At 40.5% G+C, this 27,397-nt stretch overlaps 1 protein-coding gene across 4 annotated transcripts in view; it reads left to right on the top strand.

The window, feature by feature from the left end:
* Positions 1 to 27,397, top strand: part of APAF1 (apoptotic peptidase activating factor 1) — a 109,859-nt gene that overhangs the window by 67,427 nt on the left and 15,035 nt on the right. For all 4 annotated transcript variants that reach the window (XM_062203074.1, XM_062203075.1, XM_062203076.1 and 1 more), the window contains 5 exons: positions 6 to 134; positions 10,564 to 10,689; positions 13,753 to 13,872; positions 20,121 to 20,237; positions 24,023 to 24,148. In XM_062203074.1, coding sequence (XP_062059058.1) covers positions 6 to 134; positions 10,564 to 10,689; positions 13,753 to 13,872; positions 20,121 to 20,237; positions 24,023 to 24,148 — 618 coding nt within the window. The remainder of the gene's footprint in view (positions 1 to 5; positions 135 to 10,563; positions 10,690 to 13,752; positions 13,873 to 20,120; positions 20,238 to 24,022; positions 24,149 to 27,397) is intronic.

The raw sequence follows: 27,397 nt of genomic DNA, 5'->3' as shown, positions 1-27,397 counted from the left end.
GATAGGTTTTTGATATTAATACCAGTGACCTATTGGCAGAAATCCAAACAGGCCGTAACAGCACTATCCAGTATTGTGACTTTTCCCCGCATAATCATTTGGCAGTGGTGGCTTTGTCTCAATACTGTGTGGAGGTGAGTAGTTTATTCTGTGAAGTCTGAGTTTCTTGAAATTTAAGGATAATAGAGAATTGCCTGTATAAATCATTAACACTAAGTATGTTTGCTTCAGAAACTGTATTTTCATAGCTTTATGATCTACATAGCTTTAGGATATTAACTTGTACAGCCAGCTTTAATACTTTAATAATGATTGAAGGCTTGATTGCTGTGGGTCTTTGTCTGTAAAATAAAGAAATTTACTTGGTTCACAGGCTTCTCTTCAAGGGTATCTTAACCACAAACACCTTTTCAGTATTCACTGCTTAATTTCAGTAGTTTTTAGTGAGTTTACCAACTTTGCTTTCTGTGAAGGCACTGGGCAAGAGCTGATATATTATAGCCCCTCACAATGCAGGTTCTGTCAAGATGAGAGTGAGTGGATGAGCTCCAGAAGCACCTCCTAATTCTGAAAACAGCAGTGCAACTAACACTGAAGAACTTCCTGCTGAGAATTTTCCCGTTGTAAGCAGGCTGTTCAAATCCGTGGGAAGAAGTAGGTGCTGTGGGCAGTGTTCTGTTGGTCAGTGAACCTGAACTGAAAGTTTCAGCTCCACTAGAAGGTCTTGACTCTGGACCTCCTCAAGGTAGATGTGGTTGGAATTTTCACCTCTCCAGGTTTTTTCAGGATTTTTAGAAGGAGTGGAAGAGTAAGATACTATAAATATCGTTCATCCTTTACTGTAATTTATGAAAATACTTTGAAAGCTGCAGGAAATAATTTCTTCCTTCTTGAAATGCAGGGATTGATTCTGATGGCCCCAAATGGCAAAGCAATGATGGGAGAGAAATAGGGAGCCAAGGAGGGAATAAAGGAAAGCATTTTCAAAGGCGGTTTTTCAGTTGAGGAACTACTTGCATTTCTGTATATCCCAGCTTGGTCTCTAGAGATAAGGCAGAGAAAATATCATATAATTAGTTTGTAACCATAGAACTCACTGAATGAAAACCACTGTGCGTGTGATTAAGTACTTCTTTGTTCATGCTAGTTCTGAAACCGTAAAGGTCTATAATTCAAAATATAGTGAAAGGAGCTCAGGCACATATGGTACTTCATAAGACTGGAATGTATTTGAATAATTTACAGCAGAACCTAGGACAAAACAAGGCCAGCCTAGTGGCAGACATCAACAGTTTGTAGTAAGCATGAATTACAAAGGAAATGTGTACATGTTACAATTAGTGCATTCATTTATTGTAGGATTTTTCAGTCATTTAAAATGAAGGTTAGATGACTGTATTAGTGGAAAATTGTCTGTGAAAACTGCTTATATTCATCAGAATTTTTTAGGTTATTAAAAAAATAGACAAAACATTTGCATGATTCCTAAGTTAAAGCTTTATAATAAATTATATTCAGAGAAATCTTGCTGTGATCCCTACCTATTCCTCCTTCTCTACTTCTTTACCCCATAGGTAATCATATTTTTATTTTGGTTTAACCTTCCGGTGTTTTTTTTCCATATACAAGGCACTTCAAAAAGTTTATGGAAAGTGGAATTAAAAGATAATTTTATTTTGGTATCTCAAGATCTTTGCATATGGAGAATCTTCAAAAAATTATGGAAAATGTGCATTCTGAAAAAACTGTATGTTTATGAATTTTTTGTATTAGAATAAGCTCACCTTTTAATTCCACTTTCTACAGTTTATTTTGGCGTACCTTCATGGGGCTGGCACTGTGGCATAGCAGGTAAAGACACCACCTGCAGTGCCTGCATCCCATATGGGCGCCAGTTCAAGTCCTGGCTGCTCCACTGATCCAGCTCTCTGCTATGGACTGAAAAAGCAGTAGAAGATGGCCTGGGTCCTTGCACCCCTGTACTCACATAGGAGACCTGGAGGAAGCTCCTGGCTCCTGGCTTTGAATAGGCCCAGCTCTGGCCATTGCGGCCATTTGGGAAGTGAACTAGTGGATGGAAGACCTCTCTCTCTCTCTCTCTCTCTCTCTCTCTCTTTCTCTCTCTCTCTCTCTGCTGTTGCCTCTGTAACTCTGCCTTTCAAATAAATAAATAAATCTTTAAAAAATACCTTAATACAAGCTGGTATCTGTATACATATGTATTTATCTCTATATCTGTAACCATTTATTTCTAACTGTTACATAAAGGTAGTGTAGTATGTATACTCTTCTGTACTTTTTTTTTTTTTAATATTTTATTTATTTGAGAGGTAGAGTTACAGAGAGAAAGAGAAAGAGAGATCTTCCATCTGTTCATTCACTCCCCAAATGGCTCCAATGGCCAGAGCTGAGCTGAGCTGAAGCCAGGAATCGGGAGTTTCTTCCAGGGCCTCCCAAGTGGGTAAGGGGCCCAAGTGCTTGGGCCATCTTCCAGTGCTTTCCCAGGCCATAAGCAGAGAGCTGAATTGAAAGAGGAGCAGCTAGGACATGAACCAGCGCCCATATGGAATGCCAGTGCTACAGGCAGAGGCTTAGCCTACCATGCCACAGCTCAGGCCTCTGTACTTTGGTTTTATTCTGTTAACAATATAGCTGAGAGGAAAAAAAAATGCAGATTAGAGAGTGGCATGCTGCATAAGGCTCGGGAGAAACAGGGAGGAGATGCAGGAGGTATACACTCATCAGAGATGAGAAGAGAAAACTGCCTGGGAAGCCCCATGGGAGGAGGGGAACCAGCCTGAACAGGTGTGGTGAGTGTTGATGCACACACAGAGAGCTCAGAAAACTAAAGCTGTGGACAGCCAAAGCCAGTGGTATTTTTGAGATAGGACCAGGATAGGGGCAGGACAGATGGCAGTAATCTGTCTGTGTAGCAGTCCACAACCTGGGGAGCCGGAGGTTGCTGGTGGTCGCCTGAGGTCCAAGTGGAAGTGGAGAGAGATGGCTGATTAAAACTAATCTCTCCAAAACAAAACCAGCTACCTGGCGGAGAGAGATTGGATGCCATTTTAAATCAGGATTACAACCAGGGAAGCCTGCAGGTGCACACATAGCAGCCCACTGAGAGGGGGCACCTGAATGCAGCACTGGCAGCAGCAGCAGGCAGACATTAAACCAGTGACTGTAGCATGTGATTGAGATCTAGGAACGGAGGGAATGCTCTGCAGCACCCAGTGTCTCAGAGATTGACTGGGAAGTGACTGGGCAAATACCAACAAAAAGGGGGCATGCCTGGGGGAACCTTAGGTGCTGAGACCTTGGGACCTAGATGGCTAAGAAAAGCTGTAGGGCATAGATGGGAATCATTACCCTGGAAACTCACCCCACCCTAGAGCATTGACCAGAGGCCCCAGGCCACACCCACTACACAGCTCCTGGTATTCACTGGAAGGGCAGACATTCTAGGAAGCTGCAGGAAAAAAAGTCACCAGAAGAAAAAAATTAAAAACCAACTCCAAAAATGAAAAATAAGAGCTGAAATGCAAATAACAAGAACGAGGAAGTTACCATAACCCCCCCAGAGGAACACAACAATATTAGAATGCAAAGATGAAGAGCTTGAGGAAATGCTAGAAATGGAATTTGAACAATTAATCATGGGATTATTAAAAAAAAAATCTGAAACAAATCCATTAACTAAAGAAAACTATACAAGACATGAACAAAAACTTTTCCCAGGAAATAGAAAATATAAAGAGAAATCAAAATGAAATGTTAGAAATGAAGAATTCAGTAGATCAAATAAAAAATGTGATGGAAAGTCTTAACAGCAGACTTGACGAGGCAGAAGAAAGAATATCCGAACTAGGAGACAAATCTTTAGAAATCTTACAGTTAGACCAAAAAAAAAAAAAAAACAAAAACAAAAACAAAAAAAAAACCCAAGAAAATAGTGTTGGAGACCTTTGGGGCACTATCATACAACCAATATGACCAAACATACAGATCTTAGGAATGCCCAAAGTTGTGGAAAGAGAGAAGGGAGTAGAAAGCCTGTTTAGTGAAATAATTATAGAAAACTTCCCCAACTCGGAGAAAGAAAGGGATGTTCAAATAGAGGAAGCACATAGGACTCCTAACAGATATGACCACCATGATATATTATAGTCAAACTCTCCACAGTAAAACATAAAATATTCTAAAATGGGCATGAGAAAATGCCACATCTCTTTCCCTCTTTCCATGGCAGACTTCTCATCAGAAACCCTACAGGCTAGAAGGGAATGGTGAGATATAGTCAAGTCTTAAAAAAAACTGTCAACCTAGAATACTGTACCCTGCAAAAGTTGCATTTATGAATGAAGGTGAAATAAAGGACTTTCATAACAAACAGAAATTGAAAGCATTTGTTGACACTCATCCAGCCCTACAGAAGATGCTTAAGAGATGTGCTACATACAGAAACACAGAAAGATAGCCACCCTTATGAAAGAATGAGAAGGCCAAAAAACAAACAAACAAAAAAACACCAGTAGAAGTACAAAAGAAATCCAAAGTAAATGATAGGAAGAATTATAGAAAAATGGCAGGACCAAGTCCTTACTTACCAATAATCACCTTGAATGTAAATGGCCTCAATTCTCCAGTGAAAAGACAGATCAGCTGAAAGGATTGAAAAATAAGACCCATCTATTTGCTGCTTACAAGAAACACATCCCACCAACAAAGATACATATAAACAGAAAGTGAAAGGTTTGAAAGATAGTCCATGCTAACAGAAAACAAAAGAGAGCTGCTGTTGCCATCCTAATTTAAGACAATAGACTTTAACATAACAACTGTTAAAAGAGATGAAGAAGGATACTTGTAATTATCAAGGGATCAGTATAACAGGAAGATATAATAAAACATATATATACCCAATTACAGGGTGCTTGGCTACTTAAAAAAATGTTTATAGACCTAAAGAGAGACATAGACTCTCATACAATAATATCAGGAGACTTAAATAACCCACTTTCAGCAATGGACAGATCAGCCAGACAGAAAATCAGCAAGGAAACAACAGAGTTAATTGACACTATAGACCAAAAGGACCTAACAGATATCTATAGAACCTTTCATCCCACAGTGGCAGAATACACATTCTTCTCATCAATGCATGGAACTTTCTCTAGGATAGACCATATGCTAGGCTACAAAGCAGGTCTCAGCAAATTCAAAACAATTAAAATCATTTCATGCACCTTCTCTGACTACAGTGGTATAAAGCTGGAAATCAACAACTCAGAAGACTCTAGAGTTATATATATAAATGCATGGAGACTGAACAACATGCTCCTAAATGAATAATGAATCATAGAAAAATTCAAAAGAGAAATAAAAAAATTTCTGGACACAAATGAAGATGACAGTATATCATATCAAAACCTATGGGATACAGCAAAAGCAGTTTTAAGAGGGAAGTTCATATCAATCAGTGCCTACGTGAAGAAAATGAGAAGGTGCCAAATAAATGAGCTGTCAGTGCATCTCAAGGACCTAGAATATCAACAACAAACCAAACCCAAAACTAGTAGGAGGAAAGAAATAATTAAAATTAGAGAAGAAATAAAAGCGAAACAAAAAAATACAAAAAAATCAGTGAAATAAAAAGCTGTTTTTTTTTTATTTTAAATAAAATCGATATACAAATGGCTCAACTAACCAAAAAAGAAAGAGGGAGAAGACCCAAATCAATAAAATCAGAGATAAAAAAGGAAATGTAATGACAGACACCACAGAAATAAAAAGAATCATCAAAAATTATTACAAACAGCTGCATGCCAACAAACCAGGAAACCTAGAAGAAATGAATAGATTCCTGGACACATACAACCTACCTAAATTGACCATGAAGACAAAGAAAACCTAAACAGACCCATAAAAGACAAAAATTGAATCAGTAATAAAGGCCCTCCCAAAAAAGAAAAGCCCAGGACCCGATGGTTTCGCTGCTGAATTCTACCAGACATTTAAAGAAGAACTAACTCCCAATTCTTCTCAAGCTATTCAAAAACAATTGAAAGGGAAGGAATCCTCCCAAATTCTTTCTATGAAGCCAGCATCACCTTAATTCCTAAACCTGAAAAAGATGCAACAGAGAAAGAGAATTACAGACGAATTTCCCTGATGAACATAGACACAAATATCCTCAACAAAATACTAGCCAATCGAATTCAACAACACATCAGAAGATCATTCACCTGGACCACATGAGGTTTATCGCTGGTATGCAAAGGTGGTTCAACATTCGAATGTCAATCAATGTGATACATCACATTAAGAAATTGAAGAACAAAAACCATATGATTGTCTCAATAGATGCAGAGAGAGCATTTGATAAAATACAACACTTTTTCATGATGAAAACTCTAAGCAAATTGGGTATAGAAGGAACATTCATCAACACAATCAAGGCAATTTGTAACAAACCCAGGCCAGCATCCTATTGAATGAGGAAAAGTTGGAAGTATTCCCCATAACATACAGAACCAGATGAGGATGCCCACTCTCACCATTTGCTATTCAATATAGTCCTAGAAGTTTTAGCCAGAGCCATTAGGCAAGAAAAAGTAATCAAAGGGATACAAGTTGGGAAGGAGGAAGTCAAACTATCCCAATTTGCAGATGATATGATTCTATATATAGGGGATCCAAAAGACTACACTAAGAGACTATTGGAACTCATAGAAGAATTTGGTAAAGTAGTAGGATATAAAATCAGTACACAAAAATCGGCAGCCTTTATATACACAGACAATGCCATGGCAAAGAAAGAACTTCTAAGATCAATCCCATTCACAATAGCTACAAAAAAATCAAATACCTTGGAATAAATTTAACAAAGGATGTCAAAGATCTCTATGTTGAGAATTATAAAACATTAAAGAAAGAAATAGAAGATACCAAAAAATGTAAAAATCTCCCATGTTCCTGGATTCTAAGAATCAATATCATCAAAATGTCCATACTAACAAAAGCAATCTACAGATTCAATGGGATACCAATCAAAATACCAAGGACATTCTTCTCAGATGTAGAAAAAACTGCTGAAATTAATGTGGAAGTACAGGAGACCCCAAATAGCTAAAACAATCTTGTACAACAGAAACAGAGCTGGAGGCATCAGAATAGCAGATTTCAAGACATACTACAAGGCAGTTATAATCAAAACAGTCTGGTACTGGTACAAAAACAGATGGGCAAAGCAGTGGTACAGAATAGAAACACCAAAAATCAACCCAAGCATCTGCAACCAACTTATATTTGACAAAGGAGCTAAAATCAATCCCTGGAGCAAGGGCAGTCTCTTCAACAAGTTGTGCTGGAAAACTGGATTTCCACATGCAGAAGTATGAAGCAAGACCCCTACTTTCACCTTATGCAAAAATCCACTCAAAATGGTTGAAAGACATAAGTCTACGGCCCAATGCCATCAAATTATTATTGAATATTGGGGAAACCCTGCAAGACACTGCCATAGGCAAAGAGTTCTTGGAAAAGACCCCAGAGACACAGGCAATCAAAACCAAAATTCAGAAATGGGAGTAGATCAAATTAAGAAGCTTCTGTACTGCAAAATAAACACTCAGGAAAGTGAAGAGGCAACTGATACAATGGGAGAGATTACTGGCAATCTATACAACTGATAATGGATTAATATCCAGAATATATAAAGAGATCAAGAAAGTGAACAACAAAACAAACCAGTGAAGAAATGGACAAAGAACTTAAACAGGCATTTTTCAAAAGAGGAAATCAAAATGACCAACAGACACATGAAAAAAATGTTCAGGATCACTAGCCATCAGGGAAATGCAAATCAAAAGCACAGTGAGGTTTCACCTCACTCCAGTTAGAATGGCTTTCATACAGAAATCAACAAACAAGAAATGCTGGTGAATATGTGGGGGAAAAGGTACCCTAATCCACTGTTGGTAGGAATGTAAACTGGTAAAACCTGGTATGGAAATCAGTTTGGAGATACCTCAGAAATCTGAATATAGACCTCTCATGTGACCCAGCCATCCCACACCTGGGAATTTACCCAAGGGAAATTAAATCAGCAAATAAAAGTATTCTGCACCCCCATGTTTATTGCAGTTCAATTTATAATATCTAAGACATGGAATCAATCTAAATGCCCATCAACTGAAGACTGTATAAAGAAATTATGGGATATGTACACTCTGGAATATTGCACAGTGGTAAAAAAAATGAAATCCAGTCATTTGCAACAAAATGGATGAATCTGGAAAACTTCATACTTAGTGAAATAAGCTGGTTCCAAAGGGACAAATATCGCATATTCTCCCTGACCTGTGATGACTAATAGAGCACCTAAAAGGCAATCTGTAGAAGTGAAATTGACACTTTGAGAAGCAATGACTTGAATAGTCCTTGTCTTCACTGTTGAGGAACAGTTCTTTTTTTAAATACTATTTGTTGAGCTCTTTACTTAACACAGAATTAAACATATATCTATAAAGTCAATTGAAAATATATCTCAGTAAAAAATAAGAATGGGAATAAGAGAGGGAGGAGTAAGAGGGCTGGGAGTATGCATGGGAGGGCAGGCATGGTGGGAAGTCAACATGTTCCTAAAGTTGTAATTATGAAGTGTATAAAGTTTGTAACTTTAAAGCTGTATAGTTCTGCATGCATTCCTACAGACTTACTTCTAAGGGTACAGTTTAAAAACTTGCCATGGGATCCCAGATCCCTTAAGCTGGGTAGTAAAAATACCATCTTAAATGTTAAAGTGATCATATTGATAGGATTACATGTATTATAATAATAATAGAATTAAAAAGGAGTGAATGCTCCAACACAGGAAGAAGTCCACACAGAAGACTTATAGAATGACAATAGCATTAAGTAGCACTGTGACCTCAGAATCAGCCCTTAAGGTATTCTGGTCTGGCTGAAGAGCCCATGAGAGCATTTCAGGCATGGAAAGCCAAGACACTGTGGCAAAAAAAATGTCCTACATGAAGGATCTCTAAATGAGACCCCAGTGGAAATAAGGGACCATCAAAAAAGTATGTGCTTTTCTTTGAAGGAGGAAGAGAACTTCCACTTTGCTTATGGCCTTGCCTAAATACTGACAGAGACTTTAACTCAAAAGGCTTCCATCGCCTATGCAGCTCATGTCAAGAGCCTTGGGTGATCAGTGATGTCATACATAAGAGTTTTAATTGTTAAATTAACAACAGGTGTCATTGTGCAGTAACTTCCCATGCAGGCCCTCTGTCCTCGAAGAGTTGTATCATGAGAATTAACAAAGTTGTATTAAGTGGAGGATATTCATTATATATGTATTTTAAAGATTTATTTATGTGAAAGAGTTACAGAGAGGTATAGGGCTGCTTCCCGTGTTGTAGCGAGAGAGGAAGGGAGGGAGGAAGGGAGGGAAAAAGAGAGAGAGAGAGAGAGAGAGAGAGAGAGAGAGTCTTCCATCTGCTGGTTCACTCTCCAAATAGCTGCAACAGCCAGCGATATGCCGATCCGAAGCCAGGAGCTGGGAGCTTCTTCTGGGTCTCCCATGTGGGTGCAGGGGCCCAGGCATTGGGCCATCTTCCACTGCTTCCCCAGACCATTAGCAGAGAACTGAATTAGAAGTGGAGCAACTGGGGCTGGCGCTGTGGTGCAGCATGGGTGCCGGTTCTAGTCCCGGCTGTTCCTCTTCCGATCCAGCTCTCTGCTATGGCCTGGGATAGCAGTAGAAGATAGCCCAAGTCCTTGGGCCCCTGCACCCACATGAGAGACCCGTAAGAAGCTACTGGCTCCTGGCTTCGGATTGGCTTAGCTCCAGCCATTGCTGCCATCTGCGGAGTGAACCAGCAGATGGAAAACCTCTCTCTGTCTCTACCTCTCTGTAACTCTGTCTTTCAAATAAACGAAACAAATCTTAAAAAAAAAAAATAGTGGAGCAACCATATTCTTATGCCTCATATGTTTTAGATAAGCCTAAGTGCCCAACTCCATTGTCTGTTTTCTTAAGTGGTTCTTTGATTAATGATAAAATTTGTTCTCAAAAAAAAAAAAAGTATGTTGCAAAAATTAAAAGAAAAATAAGAGTGGAAGCAGGAGGAAGGGTGGGAGGGAGGATGGGGGTGGGAGGTGTCATTATGTATTTAAAACTATTAGGAGGTACATGAAATTTGTCCCATTTATATGCATAAAAATTTTAAATAAAAAACAGAAAAAAGATACAGTCATTACAGGATGTTTTTCTCATTCCATTGATGGCTGCATAATATTTCATTATGGGATTACTGCAGTTTATTCATTTGGTTCTATAGTTTTGGCCAGTGGGTTGTCTCCAGGTTTTTTTTCTTCTTGTTGTTATTATTATTATTAAAGATAAAGATGCAATGAATAGTCTTTTGCATAAAAAATTTGTATTTTTGATTATTTGTTTTGGGCTAAATTCATAGAAGTAATATTGCTATTTTCAATGTTACTGGTACATTTGAAACTTATGAATGTGATTTCGTATATGCTGTGTTTATTCTGTAGTTGTGGAATATGGACTCACGTTTAAAGGTAGCTGATTGCCGAGGACATTTAAGTTGGGTTCATGGTGTGATGTTTTCTCCTGATGGATCATCATTTTTGACATCTTCTGATGACCAGACTATCAGGGTGAGAAATACTGAGATTGTTATTTTAAACATTTTTTGATGGTGAACTAAATAGCTTACAAACTAAAAAATTGATGGGCAGTATTGGGGAAAGTAAAGTAGGGAAAAAACTAAGACAGGAAATTACTAGATTCATATTCAGCCTGTTAAGTACTGTTATGTGGACTATAAGAGTCTCATTCCTTCAGTACATTTCATTATTACCATGGACCAGGAGCTATGAGAAGTCCAAAGAATAAACTGTATCTTGGTTAATTTAAATATATTACATTTGATTCCTCAGAGTACTCTTTGACTGTTCCTCTACCTGAATTCCTACATCTGATCGCTTGCTGATTTTCAGATTCTGCCCTTTTGTTTTCTACTGTTTTTTCATTCTTACTGACCATGTCCAGGTCTTCATAACCTGTAACTTCTCGTGTTGTATTAGTCTCTTCTGGAAATGTTTCTTTTCATCGTGCTGTTTTTAAGCTATTTTCGTTGTGTACAATATAGTCATTCCATGTTTGTCCAAATATGGTGTCTCCATTGTCTGTCAAAGTAAGCATATGAAATATCCTTCTAGGTCTACTATTTTTTTTTAAAGATTTATTTATTTACTTGAAAGTCAGAGTTACACATAGAGAGAAGGAAAGGCAGAGAGAGAGAGAGGTCTTCCATCGCTGGTTCACTCCCCAGCTGGCTGCAACGGCAGGAGCTGCGCTGATCCGAAGCCAGGAGCCAGGAGCTTCCTTTGGGTCTCCCACACGGGTGCAGGGGCCCAAGGACTTGGCCCATCCTCTACTGCTTTCCTAGGCCACAGCTGGATCGAAAGTGGAGCAGCTGGGTCTCAAATTGGTACCCATATGGGATGCCGGCGCTTCAGGCCAGGACGTTAACCCTCTGCACCACAGTGCTGGCCCCTCTAGGTCTACTATTAAGTTTCTCCACAGTATGGTCTTATTCTGCTCCATTCTTCCAGATTATTCCTACAGCTAACGTAAACTGGACTTGCCTGCATTTTTTTCAGACTCAGTAGTTCCCAGTTTCAGTGCTTTTGCTGGAGTGATTCCTTATGTTTGGCAAACTCTACTTTCCTCTGTCTCTCTTCGTGGAAGTCCTAACCATTCTATAATTCCCTTTTTTGAATTCCCCATTCAGAGGAATGTCTGTCTTCTTTAATGCTGTATACGTCTGTGTTAATTTCCAATGGTGTGTATCACATTCTGACTTGAAGTAGAGTACAGATTTTCTTTACTCCTTAACTCCAACATTGCACTGTTTCCCTTATTTATATATGTTGGGTTATAAGTGAAGAGTTCAGTCATCCAGGTTGGTCCCTATAGCATCTAATATAATGTCTTATACAAATTGCAGCTAAAATTTATTTAGTATTTGCTATAAACCAGATATTGTACAAGTACTTTATATGAGTATGTATTAATTTACTAAATGTTACAGCAATCTTTGTTACCACTAAGGAAACAGGCACAGAAAAATTAGGTTCAGAAAAATCAGTGCTATTTAATGTGTCAGTTTCAAGGAGTGTGAGTGAATACACAAAAAAATGTTATTTAAAAAAAGAACAAACTGTATCACTAAGCATACTGTTATGGCATGTTTAGTGATAGACTTGATTTATCTTTTGGTGTAAGCCTTTTATCTTGTAGACGGGTGTCATACAGTTTGAGAAGCAGCTCTGGACTAAGTAGCCTGCCCAAAGTTAAAATTTTAGGTAGAGCTAGAATTCATTCTGAGACATTTTGACTCCAGAGCCCAAAACTCTTTTTTTTTCTCCTTTTTAATTAAGTTTATTTATCTGAGAGGCAGAGAGACAGGGAGAGTTAGAGAGTGAAACAGAGGGCAAGACTAAGTGACAGAGGGAAAGAGAGCAGTCCTATCTGCTGATTCACTCCTCAGATGTATGCAGCAGCCAGCTGAGGTTGATAGCAGGAACACCATCCAGGTCTCCCATGTGGTTGGCAAGAACCCGTTCATTTGAGCCATCATCCACTGACTCCTACCGTCTATGTTAGCAAGAAGCTGGAATCAGGATCTGGAGTTAGGTCTTGACCCCAGAGACTCTGATGCAAGATGCAAGGGTCTTAATTAGCACATTTAACCTTAGGGCTGAATACCCACCCTTGAGTCCATAGCTGCTGCTGCTGCTTTTTTTTTTTTTTTTTTAAAGATTTGTTTATTTGAGAGTCAGAGTTACACAGAGAGAGGTCTTCTGTCTGTTGCTTCACTCACCAAGTGGCTGCAAGGGCCAGGGCAGACCTAGGCTGAAGTCAGGAGCCAGGAGCTTCTTCCAGGTCTCCCATGTGGGTGACAGGGTCCAAGCACATGGGCCATCTTCTACCGCCCTTCCCAGGCCCTTAGTAGGGAGCTGGATTGGAAGTAGAGCAGCCAGGACATGAACCACCACCCACACAGAATGCCAGCATTTTAGGTGGTGGCTTTATTTGCTATGCCACAGTGCTAGCCCTGGACCCATACCCTCCATTTCCCCCCCCCTCTTTTTTTTAAGATCGATTTATTTGAAAGGCAGAAAGAGATTGGAGTGGGGAGAAAGAGAGAGAGATATCGATATATCTTCCCATCTGCTGGTTCACTCCCCAAATGGCTGCTATGGCTGAGGCTCTGCCAGCCTGAAGCCAGGAGCCAGGAGCTTCTTCCACTCTCCCACATGGGTGTAGGGGCCTAAATTCTTGGGCCATCTTCCGCTGCTTTCTCAGTTACATTAGCAGAAAGCTGGATTGGAAGTGGAGCTGCTGGAACTTGAACCAGTGTCCATATGGGATGCTGGCAGTGCAGACAGAAGCTTAACCTTCCATGCCACAGAGCTGGCCCCAAGCCCATAGCTGTTAATACTAACCACTTCTTACTGTAGAATGTGTTAATGAATAATAAATATTTACTCTTTTGAATATAATAATTGAAAATTTTCTATCATCATAAGTATTTTACTTGTGAAGCATCGTATGTATCTTGCTTTAAGATATTGATATATCTTTACATTATCTCAGAGGATGGGCTGATAACAGATGGTTATCTTATTTTAGTTTCTTTATCTCTTAATCAGGTCTGGGAGACTAAGAAGGTATGTAAGAACTCTGCAATAGTATTAAAACAAGAAGTAGATGTTGTTTTTCAAGAAAGTGAAGTGATGGTCCTTGCGGTTGATGATGTAAGACGTCTACAAGTGAGTATTTTTAAGCAAATAATTAAAAAAATTGGTTTTAGTTGAATTCGTAATTCACAATTCTTTAAAAAGATTTATTTATTTATTTATTTATTTTTGACAGGCAGAGTGGATAGTAAGAGAGAGAGAGACAGAGAGAAAGGTCTTCCTTTTTGCCGTTGGTTCACCCTCCAATGGCCGCTGCGGCCGATGCATCGTGCTGATCCGAAGCCAGGAGCCAGGTGCTTCCTCCTGGTCTCCCATGCGGGTGCAGGGCCCAAGCACTTGGGCCATCCTCCACTGCCTTCCCGGGCCATAGCAGAGAGCTGGCCTGGAAGAGGGGCAACCGGGATAGAATCCGGCACCCCAACCAGGACTAGAACCTGGTGTGCCGGCGCCGCAAGGCGGAGGATTAGCCTGTTGAGCCACGGCGCTGGCCAAAAAGATTTATTTATTTGAAAGTCAGAGTTACACAGAGAGAGAAGAGGAGGCAGAGAGAGAGAGGTCTTCCATCTGCTGGTTCACTCCCCAATTGGCCACAATGGCTGGAGCTGTGCCGATCCGAAGCCAGGAGCCAGAAGCTTCCTCTGGGTCTCCCACATGGGTGCAGAGGCCCAAAGTCTTGGGACATCCTCCACTTCTTTCCCAGGCCATAGAAGAAAGCTGGATTGGAAGTGGAGGAGCCGGGACTTGAACCGGCACCCATATAGGATGCTGGCATTGCAGGTGGCAACTTCACCAATTACGCCACAGTGCTGGCCCCTACAATTTTTCTTATTGCCTTTTTTTAAGACATGGGATTATGCATAATACTAACAAGTGCCCAGCAGGCATTAGTTGAATAAATATCTAGGTTTTGAGCTGAAGTTCAGATATGCCAATATTTAGAATTAAATTAGGCAATAACTCCTTTTGCATGTGAGTATACAAAGGAACTTCAAAAAGTTTGTGGAAAAGTGGAATTAAAAGATAAAAATATAAATTTTGTTTCTGAACATAAGCTCCATCCAGTTTAAGGCAGTTTTGTAAGTGATGATGGCAGCCATTTCACCCATTTCTAAACAACTCAGGGTATTGGGAGTTTAACTATGTCAACAGTCTTTTTTACATTAATCACTCAAGAAAAATGGTGCCCTTTAAAGACAAATATATGATCACATTCCTTGATTTGCAGAAAGTCTAGAAATACCATGAGGACAAACTTGAGCTTGTTTGCAATAGTGATTCAATCATATCTGGTGGAATCTGCAAATAAGATGAGCATACTAATGGAAGTATTTTTCTTTTTTCTTTTTTTTAGAAGATTTATTTATTTATTTGAAAGGTAAAGTTATGGAGAGAGTGTGGGGAGACAGAGAGAGAGAAAGAGAGAGAGAGAGATCGATCTTCTATCTAGTTGTTCACTCCCAAATGGTCTCAATAGCCAGGGCTGTGTCATGCTGAAGCCAGGAACCAGGAGCTTCTTTCTGGTCTCCCATTTGGGTGCAGGGGCCCAGGGACTTGAGCCATCTTCTGCTGTTTTTCGAGGTCCATTAACAGGGAGCTGGATCAGAAGTGAAATAGCCAAGACTTGAACCAGTGCCCATATGGGATGTTGGCACTTCAGGTCACAGCTTAACCTGCTGTACCATAGCACCAGCCCAGTATTTTTTCTTAAAGATTAACTTTTATTTATTTGAAAGAATGATAGAGAGGGAGAGAGAAAGATAGGGAAAGATAGATAGAGAGAGAGAGATCTTCTATCCTCTGGTTCACTTCCCAAGTGGCCACAAAGCCTGGAACTGGAAGAGGCTGAAGCCAGGAGCCAGAAACTTCATTTGGGTCTCCTGTGTAGTAGCAAGGATGCAAATCCCTTCAGCCATCTTCTGCTGCTTTTCCAGGTGCAATCATAGGGAGCTGGATCAGAAGCAGAGCAGCCATGACTTGAACCAGTGTTCCTATATAAGATGCCAGTATTGTTAAGTGGCGACTTAACCTACTGTGCCACAACACTAGCCCAAATGGAAGTATTTTTGCAGGGGAAGGGTAATAGGGTCCTTTTTTTAAAAAATGTTTTTAAACACATAACTTGTCCAGACAGAATGTTAGCCCAAATGGAAGTAATTATGCAGGGGAAGGGTAATAGGGTCTTTTTGTTTTGTTTTGTTTTTAAACATAAAACTTGTCCAGACAGGGTTTTAGCCCAAATGGAAGTAATTTTGCAGGGGAAGGGTAATAGGATCTTTTTGTTTTGTTTTGTTTTTAAACACATAACTTGTCCAGACAGGATTTTTAAAAAATGTTTATTTATTTACCTTTATTTACTTGAAAGGTGGAATGATGGCGTGGGGTAGGAGTGGGAAGGTATTGTTCATCCACTGGTTCACTTCCCAAATGCCTACAATGGCCAAGGCTAGGCCAGGTCAAAGCCAAGAGCAGGAATTCAGTCTGGGTTTTCTTCCACATGGGTAGCAGGGAACCCAAGTACTTGCACCAGCAGGAAGCTGGATTTGAATCAGAAGTGGGACCCGATCCCAACACTGTTATGGGACGTAGGCCTCCCAAAAGGTGGATTAACCCACAACTTCTGCCTTGATGGAGTGTTTGAAACAACAGATGTCACTTTAAGTGCAGAAGTCTGATTCAAAAGACTTAGGTGGTAAGAGCAGAAGTTGACATACGTAATGACATGTACCTGTTCATTCATTTATATAAGTATTTATTGAATGATTCTTAGTCCTTGAGAAGGAAATGGTTGTGTAATAAAATTGGAAGAACTATATTGCTTAGGAATCCAAACAGCACTACTCAGACTGCTCTCCCCCTGCCCCCTAACATAGTGGAACACATAAATGGAAGTATATCTTTGTTAAATTTTAATTCTTAATTAGTTTTTAATAGATTCAATTTGCTTTGTAGACACAATTCTAAGAGCATAATGATATTCTCTCCCTACCTCTTCTTTTCTGCCTCCCACCCTCCTTCCTTCTCCCTTCCTTGGAAGTATATCATGACTGGCTGAAGAGAAAGAGTCGCAGAGATCTGTTGTTAGAGAAATGCTATTAAGTAACTTTGAGCAATAGTAACAGAGAGAACAGGTGTCCTGCAGAGCATTGGTGTTCAGTATCAGGTTAGCACCATTGTATTGGTGACTCAAGTAAAATGTCATCTATAGGTAAGCCCAGAGCAGGTTGCAGTGCATTGACATAGAAGTCCTGGAAGTGATGGTGGCACTACAGATAGTGGCAGCAGGAGTAAGTGTATACCTTATGGAAGGTCAGACACCAGAGACTCTTGATGTTGGCCAGCCCAAGTAGAACAATTGAGTAGTGTAACATTGTAGTTATCAGCCTGTGGAGTGGAGTGGAGTGACTTGTGGCTGAGAGAGGTGTTAAGAGCTGCCATGGAGAAGAGGGGCAAGGCATGGTTTTTATGTGAACAGTGAGGCATTCCTCCTTTCTGAGGACTGTATGAGAAGTATAGGATTGGGAAGGACAGAAACCTGTCACAGGTGAGGGCTAATGATCCTATGAACTATTCACTGTGGTATGTTATTTTAGATACTTTCATTAGCTCTTAGAGCACATTATACAACTTGAGAACCTTTTTTCCAGGTGGGCTATAGAAGTGCCTTTTTAACTTCCAGGGAAAGGAGTTAAGCAGTGATAATGTGATCTTATGCCATCTATTTGCATTTGCTTTTTCTTGATTTGATTATCAAAAGTAGGAAGCAAGAATATGTGTGTGAGAATGAGATAAGATGGTGTAGTGGAGGTAGAGAGGAGAGAGAAAGCATGGACATAGAAGTCATGAGAGATGACAAGAGCTTGAGACACACTGACAGAGGCTAGAAAGAGTTTAACAAGTTCTAAAACTGAAGAGCTCAGCTTGGTGTAGTGGAGAGAATGGTGATTCACTCATGAGACCCAAGTGAAAGTTCACATTTCATCATCAACTAGTTCTCTGATGCTGCGTGAATTGCATCACTTCTCTGAGTCTCACTTTCTTCACCTGGGAGGGCCTTTTCATCTTCAACAGTCTATGACCTAGTTATATAGTCAAAGTAGAAGACAAATTCAGGAGACAGATCCCTAATTGTAAATTGTTTACAGCATGTCATAACTTGTCCTTAAGTGCTGTGCGAGAGTCAGGCTAGGAGACATCCCTAAGAATGGAGTGTTCTATATTGTACAAGCTGTGCTGTACATTTAGTGTTGATTAGGGGCTCCCGATGCCCTGTATTTCTGGCATGAATTAGGATGTGGAACTGGATGTGAATTCCTCATAACTGGGTTTAACAGTTAATTCTTCCACTTGGGGTATTTTTCATTGTAGTGTTCTTGTCAAGGTCAGTGCCCTCATACTTGTGTTTCCTTTATTAATTTCATGCACTATTTTTTTCTTTTAAAGACTTATTTGTTTATTTGAAAGGCAGAGTTAGAGAGAGAGAGAGAGAGAGAGAGAGAGAGAGAGAGATGACAGAAACAAAAGTCTTCTATCTGCTGGTTCACTCCCCAAATGGCTGCAATGACTGGAGCTGGGCTGATCTGAAGCCAGAATCCTAGAGCTTCTTCCAGGTCTCCCACGTGGGTGCAGGGACCCAGGCACTTGGGCCATCTTCCGCTACTTTCCCAGGCCATAAGCATAGAGCTGGATCGGAAGAGGAACAGCCAGGACATGAACTGGTGGCCATATGGGCTGCCCGTGTCGCAGGCAGAGTTAGCCTACTGTGCCACAGTGCCGACCCCACAGCCTTTCTTTAACAATTGTCATAACTGGGAGACTTAGAAGCCACCTAACTATAAAAGTATTTTATGTCAGTGATTATGGGAGAGTTTAGAAGATAGCTAAATTATTTAAGTGAACAAAACAATTTTTTTTTTTAGCTCTAAGCCATCTTTTTCTTTTTTTTAAGATTTATGTTATTTATTTGACAGAGATAGATCTTCCATCTGCTGGTTCAATCCCCAAATGGTCACAACAGCTGACACTGGGCCAGACAGAAGCTAGGAGCCTGCAACTCCATGTGGGTCTCCTACAAGAGCCATCTTCCACTGCTTTTCCAGGCATATAAGCAGAGTAGTTGGGATTTCAAACGTTGCTTTGATAGGGGATGCCAGGGTCCCAGGCCTCCAGGTGATGGCTTAACTCGCTGCAACTCAGCAGCAGCCCTTATTTTTTTTTTTTAAGGTCTTAAAAGAGTTCTTGAAATTGATTCTTGAGAGAAGGAACGTATTCAGCTTTGGGTTGTGACACCAGGAGAGAGATAACTGATTTAAGATTGAAAAATATTTTCCAGGCCATATATTTTGGTTGAGTGATGGACATGCCTATTTGTAGGATTAAAAAAAATTATCAATAGCATAGACTATGAAATTGAATAATCTTGGTTTAAGGATTACAGATCTAGCCACACACACTGTATTTTTGAGGGTAGGTATTTGGCCTAGCAGTTGAGACAGCGGTTAAGACTCCTGTGTTCCTCAACAGTATGCCTGCATTCAGTGGGGTACCTGGCTTCTGATTGCAGCTTCCTGTTTATGTGGACCCCAGCTGGCAGCCATGGTGGCTCAGATAATTGGGAGCCTGTCTCCCATGTGGGAGACCTGGATTGAATTACCAGCTTCTGGTTTGGGCCTTGGCATTAGCCCAATCCTGGGTTATTGTGGGCATTTAGAGTGTGAACCAGAGGATGATCTATTTCTGTCTTTTCGTCACTCAAATAAATAAATGAAATTTTAAAAATGATGCTTTTGGTTTCTTTTCCAGTACCCCCTCCCAATAGAAAATAATTTTAATTTATGCTGTTTTGTTAGTAATTTGGAGGTTAGACACTGCATTTTTATTTGCATTTATCTTTTTATGTAATGTATGCCTCATGCCTGTTTTACCAACCCTCTTGAAAGATTCCAGAAGAGTATATTTTAACAAATGATAGCCCTATTGAAAATGGGCTTTGTGATGAAGTGGAAAACAGGGTGTGGAGCTAGCTGTGGGATTATGAATCAGGCAGATGTGTCTCAGGTGGTGGGCACAGCAGCTGCTTTTTAGACCTTTTAAAGCTTGTTTTATTTTATGAAAATGCATTTGAATCACAAAAGTGAAATGAAATGAAAGCATAAAGTGCTAAATGCAGCTGCCGAGACTAGGCTAGAGCTTTTATTGCTCCCCTGGGAGCTATGTTGGTGATTTTCTGTGGTTTATTTTACTTTTCCCATTGAAGCCTCTGTTCTGAAGAACAAAAACTGCTCTTACAGTGTAATAACTGATTGTGCCTTATTTTTCATCAGCTCATTAATGGAAAAACAGGTCAGATTGATTACCTGACTGAAGCTCAAGTTAGCTGCTGTTGCCTAAGTCCACATCTTCAGTACATTGCATTTGGAGATGAAGATGGAACCATTGAGGTATTCAAAACTAGTCTTCAGTCTTATCGTGCAGCACAGTTATTTATTTAAAATTAATTACAAATGGCTGGCATTGTATACTTATATACTAAACAAATCTTTCTATCCTTCTGGTATTTTTCAGATTGCCTTTACTGCTGTTTATCAAGCTTTTTGTCTTTGTGGCTTCTTTGTTTGTTTGTATTTTATTCTCTACCTAGTTGTTATCCTGTTCTCAATGTATATCAAACAATGTCTATCAGTGATCAATGCAAAGAGCATTTTTTTTTTTTTAAATTTTTGACAGGCAGAGTGGACAGTGAGAGAGAGACAGAGAGAAAGGTCTTCCTTTTGTCGTTGGTTCACCCTCCAATGGCCGCCGCGGTAGCGCACTGCGTCGCTGTTCCGATGGCAGGAGCCAGGTGCTTCTCCTGGTCTCCCATGGGGTGCAGGGCCCAAGCACTTGGGCCATCCTCCTCTGCACTCCCTGGCCACAGCAGAGAGCTGGCCTGGAAGAGGGGCAACCGGGACAGGATCGGTGCCCCGACTGGGACTAGAACCCGGTGTGCCGGCGCCGCAAGGCGGAGGATTAGCCTGTTGAGCCACGGCGCCGGCGCAAAGAGCATTTTTTAAGTTGTTTCCATTTTAGTACTGACAGGGCTCACTGAGAATATCAGTGTTTGTCCACCAGTCCTTGCTGTTCTACTTTTGGTGTTAGAAGTACACCTACTCAGGGCTGGCCCTGTGGTGTTGTAAGCTGAGCCTCTACCTGTGGTGCCAGCATCCCATATGGGCTCCAGTTTGTGTGTCCCAGCTGCTCCTCTTCCAATCCAACTCTCTGCTATCGCCTGGGAAAACAATAGAAAATGGCCGAGGTGCTTGGGCCCCTGCAGCCACATGGGAGACCTGGAAGAAATTCCTGGCTCCTAGCTTTGGATTAGCTTAGCTCTGGCCATTGTAGCCATTTGGAGAGTAAACCAGCGGATGGAAGACATTTATAAAAAAATAAAATAAAAAGAGTATTAAAAAAAAGTACATCTGTTAACCACCTAAATTCCTTAACTTATCTAACAAGACTAAATAAGTAAAAATGGAATCAGGTGTAAGACACAAAAAGGAAGTAGAATAAAAACCATCCTGGATAAAAGTGCTATTTTTATCACAAATAAAATTCATCATTAAAACAGATTTTTCTCTATATGATAGTCTTTCAAAGAACATAGTTCCTACTTTCACTTTTTCTCACATAGGCTTTTGGGAATTATTTCTTTATTAATTTTGGCAGTAGCTATATTTATTTTACTTTGGATTAATTTTCTTTTTTTTTTTAAGATTTATTTTATTTATTCGAAAGATAGAGTTACAGAGAGAGGCAGAGACAGAGAGAGAGGTCTTCCATCCGCTGGTTCATCCCCAGATGGCCACAATGGCTGGAGCCACGCCGATCCGAAGCCAGGAGCCAGGAGCTTCCTCCAGGTCTCCCACGTGGGTGCAGGGGCCCAAAGACTTGGGCCATCTTCCACTGCTTTCCCAGGCCATAGCAGAGAGCTGGATCAGAAGAGGAGCAGCTGGGACTAGAACCGGTACCCATATGGGGTGCCAGCGCTTCAGGCCAGGGCTTTAACCTGCTATGCCACAGCACCGGCCCCTGGATTCATTTTCATAATGAGTTAGGAAAATATTCTGTAGTCCATATTGCCTCATAGAGAGGAGGCTGTGTACTTCTACACAGAGTAGAGACAAACATTTTGGAAAGTGATCTTAATATATTTGCTGTGGCCATTGTAGCATGGATTCAGAGTAAAGGTTTTGTTTTTCTTCATTTTTTTTCTTTCTTTCTTTTTTTTTTTTTTTTTACAGGCAAAGTTAGAGAGAGGCAGAGAGAAAGGTCTTCCCTTTTCCGTTGGTTCCCCCCCAAAGTGGCTGCTACGGTCGGCGTGTTGCGGCCAGCACGCTGCGCTGATCTGAAGCCAGGAGCCAGGTCTCCCAGTCTCCCATGCGGGTGCAGGGCCCAAGGACCTGGGCCATCCTCCACTGCACTCCCAGGCCACAGCAGAGAGCTGGACTGGAAGAGGAGCAACTGGGACAGAATCCGGCGCCCCCACCGGGACTAGAATCCAGGGTGCTGGCGCCGCAGGCAGAGGATTAGCCTATTGAGCCGTGGCGCCGGCCCTTCATTATTTTTATTTAAAATATTTATTTTAGAGGCAGAGAGAGAGAGACAGACAGTGACAGAATTGCTATCCCCTGGATCACTCCTCAACTGCCCATAAGGGCTGGGGCTGGGCCAGGTTGAAGCTTGGGGCTGGGAACTCCATTCACGTTTCCCATGTGAGTGGCAGGGACCCAGTTGTTTGAAACTTCACCTGCTGCCTCTCAGGGTATGCTTTAGCAGTAAGTTTAAACAGGGAATGGAGCCAGAACTCGAACTCAAGCACTATGATACAGGATGCAGACATCCTAACGGGTGACTTAATTGCTAGGTCAAATGACTGCTCCCGTTTTTTTGTTCATTATTGTGAAAAATTTGTTAAGATGGGCAGAGAAAAGTGTATTATGGGTGCTTGTTTAGCAAAGGATTATTGTTCAACTGAACCTTAGTGTTTTCCTTTCAGTCTCTTTTCTTAAGCTGTTGTATATTATTTATCTTAAAGGGCCTTGTTGCCAAGTTAGTACTACATTCTTTTTGTTTTACTATAAATATCTTTTAAAAGGCTTAGTTTTTAGAAACAACTCACAAAACACACATATGCTCCATCCACATCCTTAACTTTTCAAATAATATAAATAAAATATAATGAACCATGTGAAATCACTAATAATTGACTGCTTTCAGCTTATAAAATGGAAATTTCTTATGATTCAGCCAAGTATCATAAAAAAATAATAATGGTACCAATTATTAGGTGTTTATTGAACCAGATCCTTGCACTGAATTGTAACATCCTGGATGTTAGGTATTTATTATTCCTGTTTGACACTGTCTGAACTCTTTAACTTCCACAACTTTCGTAAAATCATTAAGTGGCAGAGCTAGGCTTCAAGTCTTGCAGTCTCCTCATAGGAATTGTGAGGCTGTCCACTCTACACATCTAGGAAAGCCGCATTCATATGACTCCTCTTTTCTGAGGAGACTTTCAGAAGTGGTCTAGGTTTGAATTTCTGAAGCCTGTTTTAGCATAATCTGTACTTCCTTGAGTATATTATAATTTGGGGAAAGCAACCACATTTGCTATTTTTTTTTTTTTTTAGAGAGGGTGCACTGTGAAAGTCTTTTTTATGTAAGTCATTATTTTTTGAGTTTCTGTTACTACTTTCTTAGTCTCTACACTTGACAAACGTGTACTAGTTTTTAGCCCTTGTCAGACTTCTTTTTGAACTGCCCTGGCCTCATGTCTTCTTTTCCTCTACCTGCCCGCCTTGTCATCCTTTGTCTTTCCTTGTCTCTATTGCTTCACAAAGAGCTTGGCTTGTCTCAGCCAAGATCTTTTCCTTTTTCCTTTCTCATCCATTTTAAGTGTCATTTTCTTTTTGGAATCTGAGCCCAGACTGCCACTTACTTGAGGAACTGGGTAGTTGAGTACTCAGAAGGACCGCTGGTTCCTACTGCCTCTAGTCATTCTAGTGAGTGCTTTATTTGTGTGTGTGTGTGTGTGTTATTTGTTAGTTTGCTTTTAGTTAAGCTGAAAACACCATGCATTGGAAACTGTAAAGCCTTCTGTGCTCTATTTTTAGTTTAATATCTCTAGGGTATAATTGCTTAATTTCTTTGTATTAATTTTCGGTGGTTTTCTTACTTTGTGAAGATTTTAGAACTTCTAAACAACAGAATCTTCCAGTCCAGGATTGGGCACAAGAAAACTGTACGGCACATTCAGTTCACAGCTGATGGGAAGACTCTGATTTCAAGTTCTGATGATTCTGCAATTCAGGTGAGAGGGAATATAGCCTCCTGATATACGTCATGCTGACTATAGCAGAGAAACACTTCGATTGTGCCTTAAATCTGGTGTGCATTTTAAATATATTACCTTGGGCATACATTCAGATTATGCATACGGGCTTAGATGAAATTTGTTTGTGTTTTGTGTTTTTCTGTGGGTGAGGCAGGTACTCTGACTTAAAACCCTCTATGAGAAAGTTGTTTATTTTGAAAATCAAGGCATTCATTTGAATGCCTGAGTATTTAGATTTGTGTTAATAGATGATCTTTTGGTCACATTTATATAATTTCTCTATTTTTCTTTATAACAGAAAATCTGCTTGAGTAATTTTATTTTATTTTTATTATTTTTTTAAGGATTTATTTTATTTCTTTGAAAGACAGAGTTACAAAGAGAGGTGGAGACAGAGAGAGAGGTCTTCCATCCACTTGTTCACTCCTCAGATGGCCACAATGGCTGAAGCCAGGAGCCAGCAGCTTCTTCCTGGTCTCCCACGCGGGTGCAGGGGCCCAAGGACCTGGGTCATCTTCTACTGCTTTCCCAGGCGATAGCAGAGAGCTGGATTGGAAGAGGAGCAGCCGGGACTAGAACTCATGCCCATATGGGATGCCGGCACTTCAGGCTAGGGTGTTAATCTGCTGCGCCACAGCGCCACCCTATTTTTTTTTTTTTAAGAATAAAATGTTTATCATAGGAATGAAATGTTTATCATAGTATGAAAAAGAGAATAGTTTGCCATAATTAAGGTTTATGGATATGGAATCTAAGGCTTTATCATATATTCTTTTAAAATTTATTTACTGCTTTTATTTTTTAAGATTTATTTATTTATTTGAAAGAGTTACAGAGAGAGGTAGAGACAGAGAGAGAAATCTTCCATCTGCTGGTTCACTCCCTGGATGGCTGCATGGCTGGGGCTCGGCTGGGCCGAAGCAGGAGTCGGGAGCTTCTTCCGGGTCTCCTGTGTGGATGTCAGGGGCCCAAGCATTTAGGCCATCTTCTGCTTTTCCCAGGCCATCAGTAGGGAGCTGGATTGAGAGTGGAGCAGTGGGGACGTGAACCAGCTCTTATATGGCATTGCAGGTGGCAGCTTTACCCACCATGCCACAATGCCACAACGCCAGCCCTTGGCCTTTGATTTTAAAGGCCTCCTTAGCTGTGTAGTGATCATTGACTTCAGACCTGGTTATCAAAAGATTGAAAACCCTGTGTGTTGGGGGCCAGCGCCGTGGCTCACTTGGCTAATCCTCCACCTGTGGCGCCGGCATCCCATTTGGGCACCGGGTTCTAGTCTCGGTTGTTCCTCTTCCAGTCCAGCTCTCTGCTGTGGCCCTGGAGGGCAGTGGAGGATGGCCCAAGTGCTTGGGCCCCTGCACCTGTGAGGGAGACCAGGAGGAAGCACCTGGCTCTTGGCTTCAGATCGGCGTAGCTCCTTCCGTAGCGGCCATTTGCAGGGTGAACCAACGGAAAGAAGACCTTTCTCTCTGTCTCTCTCTCAGTGTCTAACTCTGTCAGATTAAAAACAAACAAATAAAGAAACAAAAAAACCCTACATGTTGACTGAGACCTTCTCTGAGAGGTGATCTGGGTAGGGAGCCATTTTGTGTAACTTTGGGTCAATTTGTTTGAGATAAGAATACCTCTATGAGTTACCTAGAGAATTGTGTCTCCTGTCTGGAGGATAAATCTGTCTGACAGATTCTTAGTGTTAAGGGAGGGAAGAGAACTGAGAGTAGAGGTTGGATCTCAACATTTAAGATGTAAATCTTCACTTGATCTCCTGTTCCCAAAACTGTAATTTTACTGTAAATTGTGTTGGTGCTCTTTAATCCAGAAATTTTGCTGTTTGCTTTCACTGTTTGTAGGAGCATTGTTCTGTACTTTATTCCTTTTTCATTTTCTCATAGTTAACTTTGGGATTTTGTGATGATTTTATGATTCTTTTCTTTCTGTGTTTTTTTATAACATGAAATCAATTTTCCTGAGCTCTTTGCAGGAGTGAGGATGTCCGTCATTTCTAGCTTCACAGCTCCATAGCTCCTTCTCTTATTGTTTTTATAAAGCATTAAAAACCTCATCTTGTTTGGTGAGGTATCTGCACCATCATTTATTGGATCTTCTCTTTCCTTTGTTGCCATCATTGCTGGTTTACATTTAGATGCTATTCTCACTGATTTCTTCTCTTGTACAGTGAATTCTCTTAGTTAATTCTGATAATGTACAGAGTCCTCTGGATTGTGCAGCAGTCTTCTGGCACTCAATTTCTGCTGTTCTTTTCTACTTGGTCCACTGCACTGTCCAGTGAATGCCTGTCGGCTGTTTGGGGATTCTCTGCTTCTTACCAAACACTTGCTGTTACCAGTTTTCTGTTCCCATCCACTTGTATTGGGGATTTATGGGAATACTTTGTCCCGTAACATGATCTTGTTGGACATGTTTGTGAATTTTTGGTTTAGCTATTCTATTTGCTTTGTCTATTTTTAATGGAGAGCTTTAGGGAAATTAAAATGTACCTGTACTGCTGCTGTTTTCCTATAATCCCTAATACTTTCTTAGGTCCCCTTCATTCTCACTTTTGGATATTCTTAGTATGTCCAATTTATGAGTGTTTTGGGAGTTTTTTCTCTCAATTTTGTTGCTTTTGACTTTCTTTAACGCTTTTAGATTCTGTTTTCTTGGTTCTGTGAGTCAGTTACCATTCTCCTGCTTCCTAGCTCCCAACATTTTGCTGTTATCTCCTCTCCCATGTTTTTTTTAAAAACTTTATTTAATAAATATAAATTTCAAAAGTACAACTTTTGGATTATAGCGGTTTCCCCCCCCATAACCCTCTCCCATTCTCTTGACCTGCCATTTTAGTAGTTTCAGAAGAGAAGATAAATGTGTATCTTCAACAGATGTTAGGATATTCTTTTATTTAGTGTAGATCTTTCTTCTAGTGACAATAATTAATTGTGCTATTACATACTGTTTTAGAAAAAAATATCTCTTTATGTTATCTCTTTGTGGGTCCTGTGAAAGGTATATGTTTGGAATAAAATTTGGCGGGGCCAGTGCTATGGCCTAGCAGATGAAGCTGCTGCCTACAGTGCTGGCATCCTATATGGGCGTCAGTTCAAGTCCTGGCACCTTCACTTCCCATCCAGCTCTCTGCTATGGCCTGGGAAGGCAGATGAAGATGGCTCAAGTCTTTGGGCCCCTGCACCCACATGGGAGGCCCGGAAGAAGCTCCTGTCT

The sequence above is a fragment of the Lepus europaeus genome, chromosome 10 (genome assembly GCF_033115175.1).
Source record: "Lepus europaeus isolate LE1 chromosome 10, mLepTim1.pri, whole genome shotgun sequence".
Classification (NCBI taxonomy): Eukaryota; Metazoa; Chordata; class Mammalia; order Lagomorpha; family Leporidae; genus Lepus; species Lepus europaeus.
Note: the sequence above shows the minus strand (reverse complement) of the source record. Positions and strands in the feature narration are given on the sequence as shown.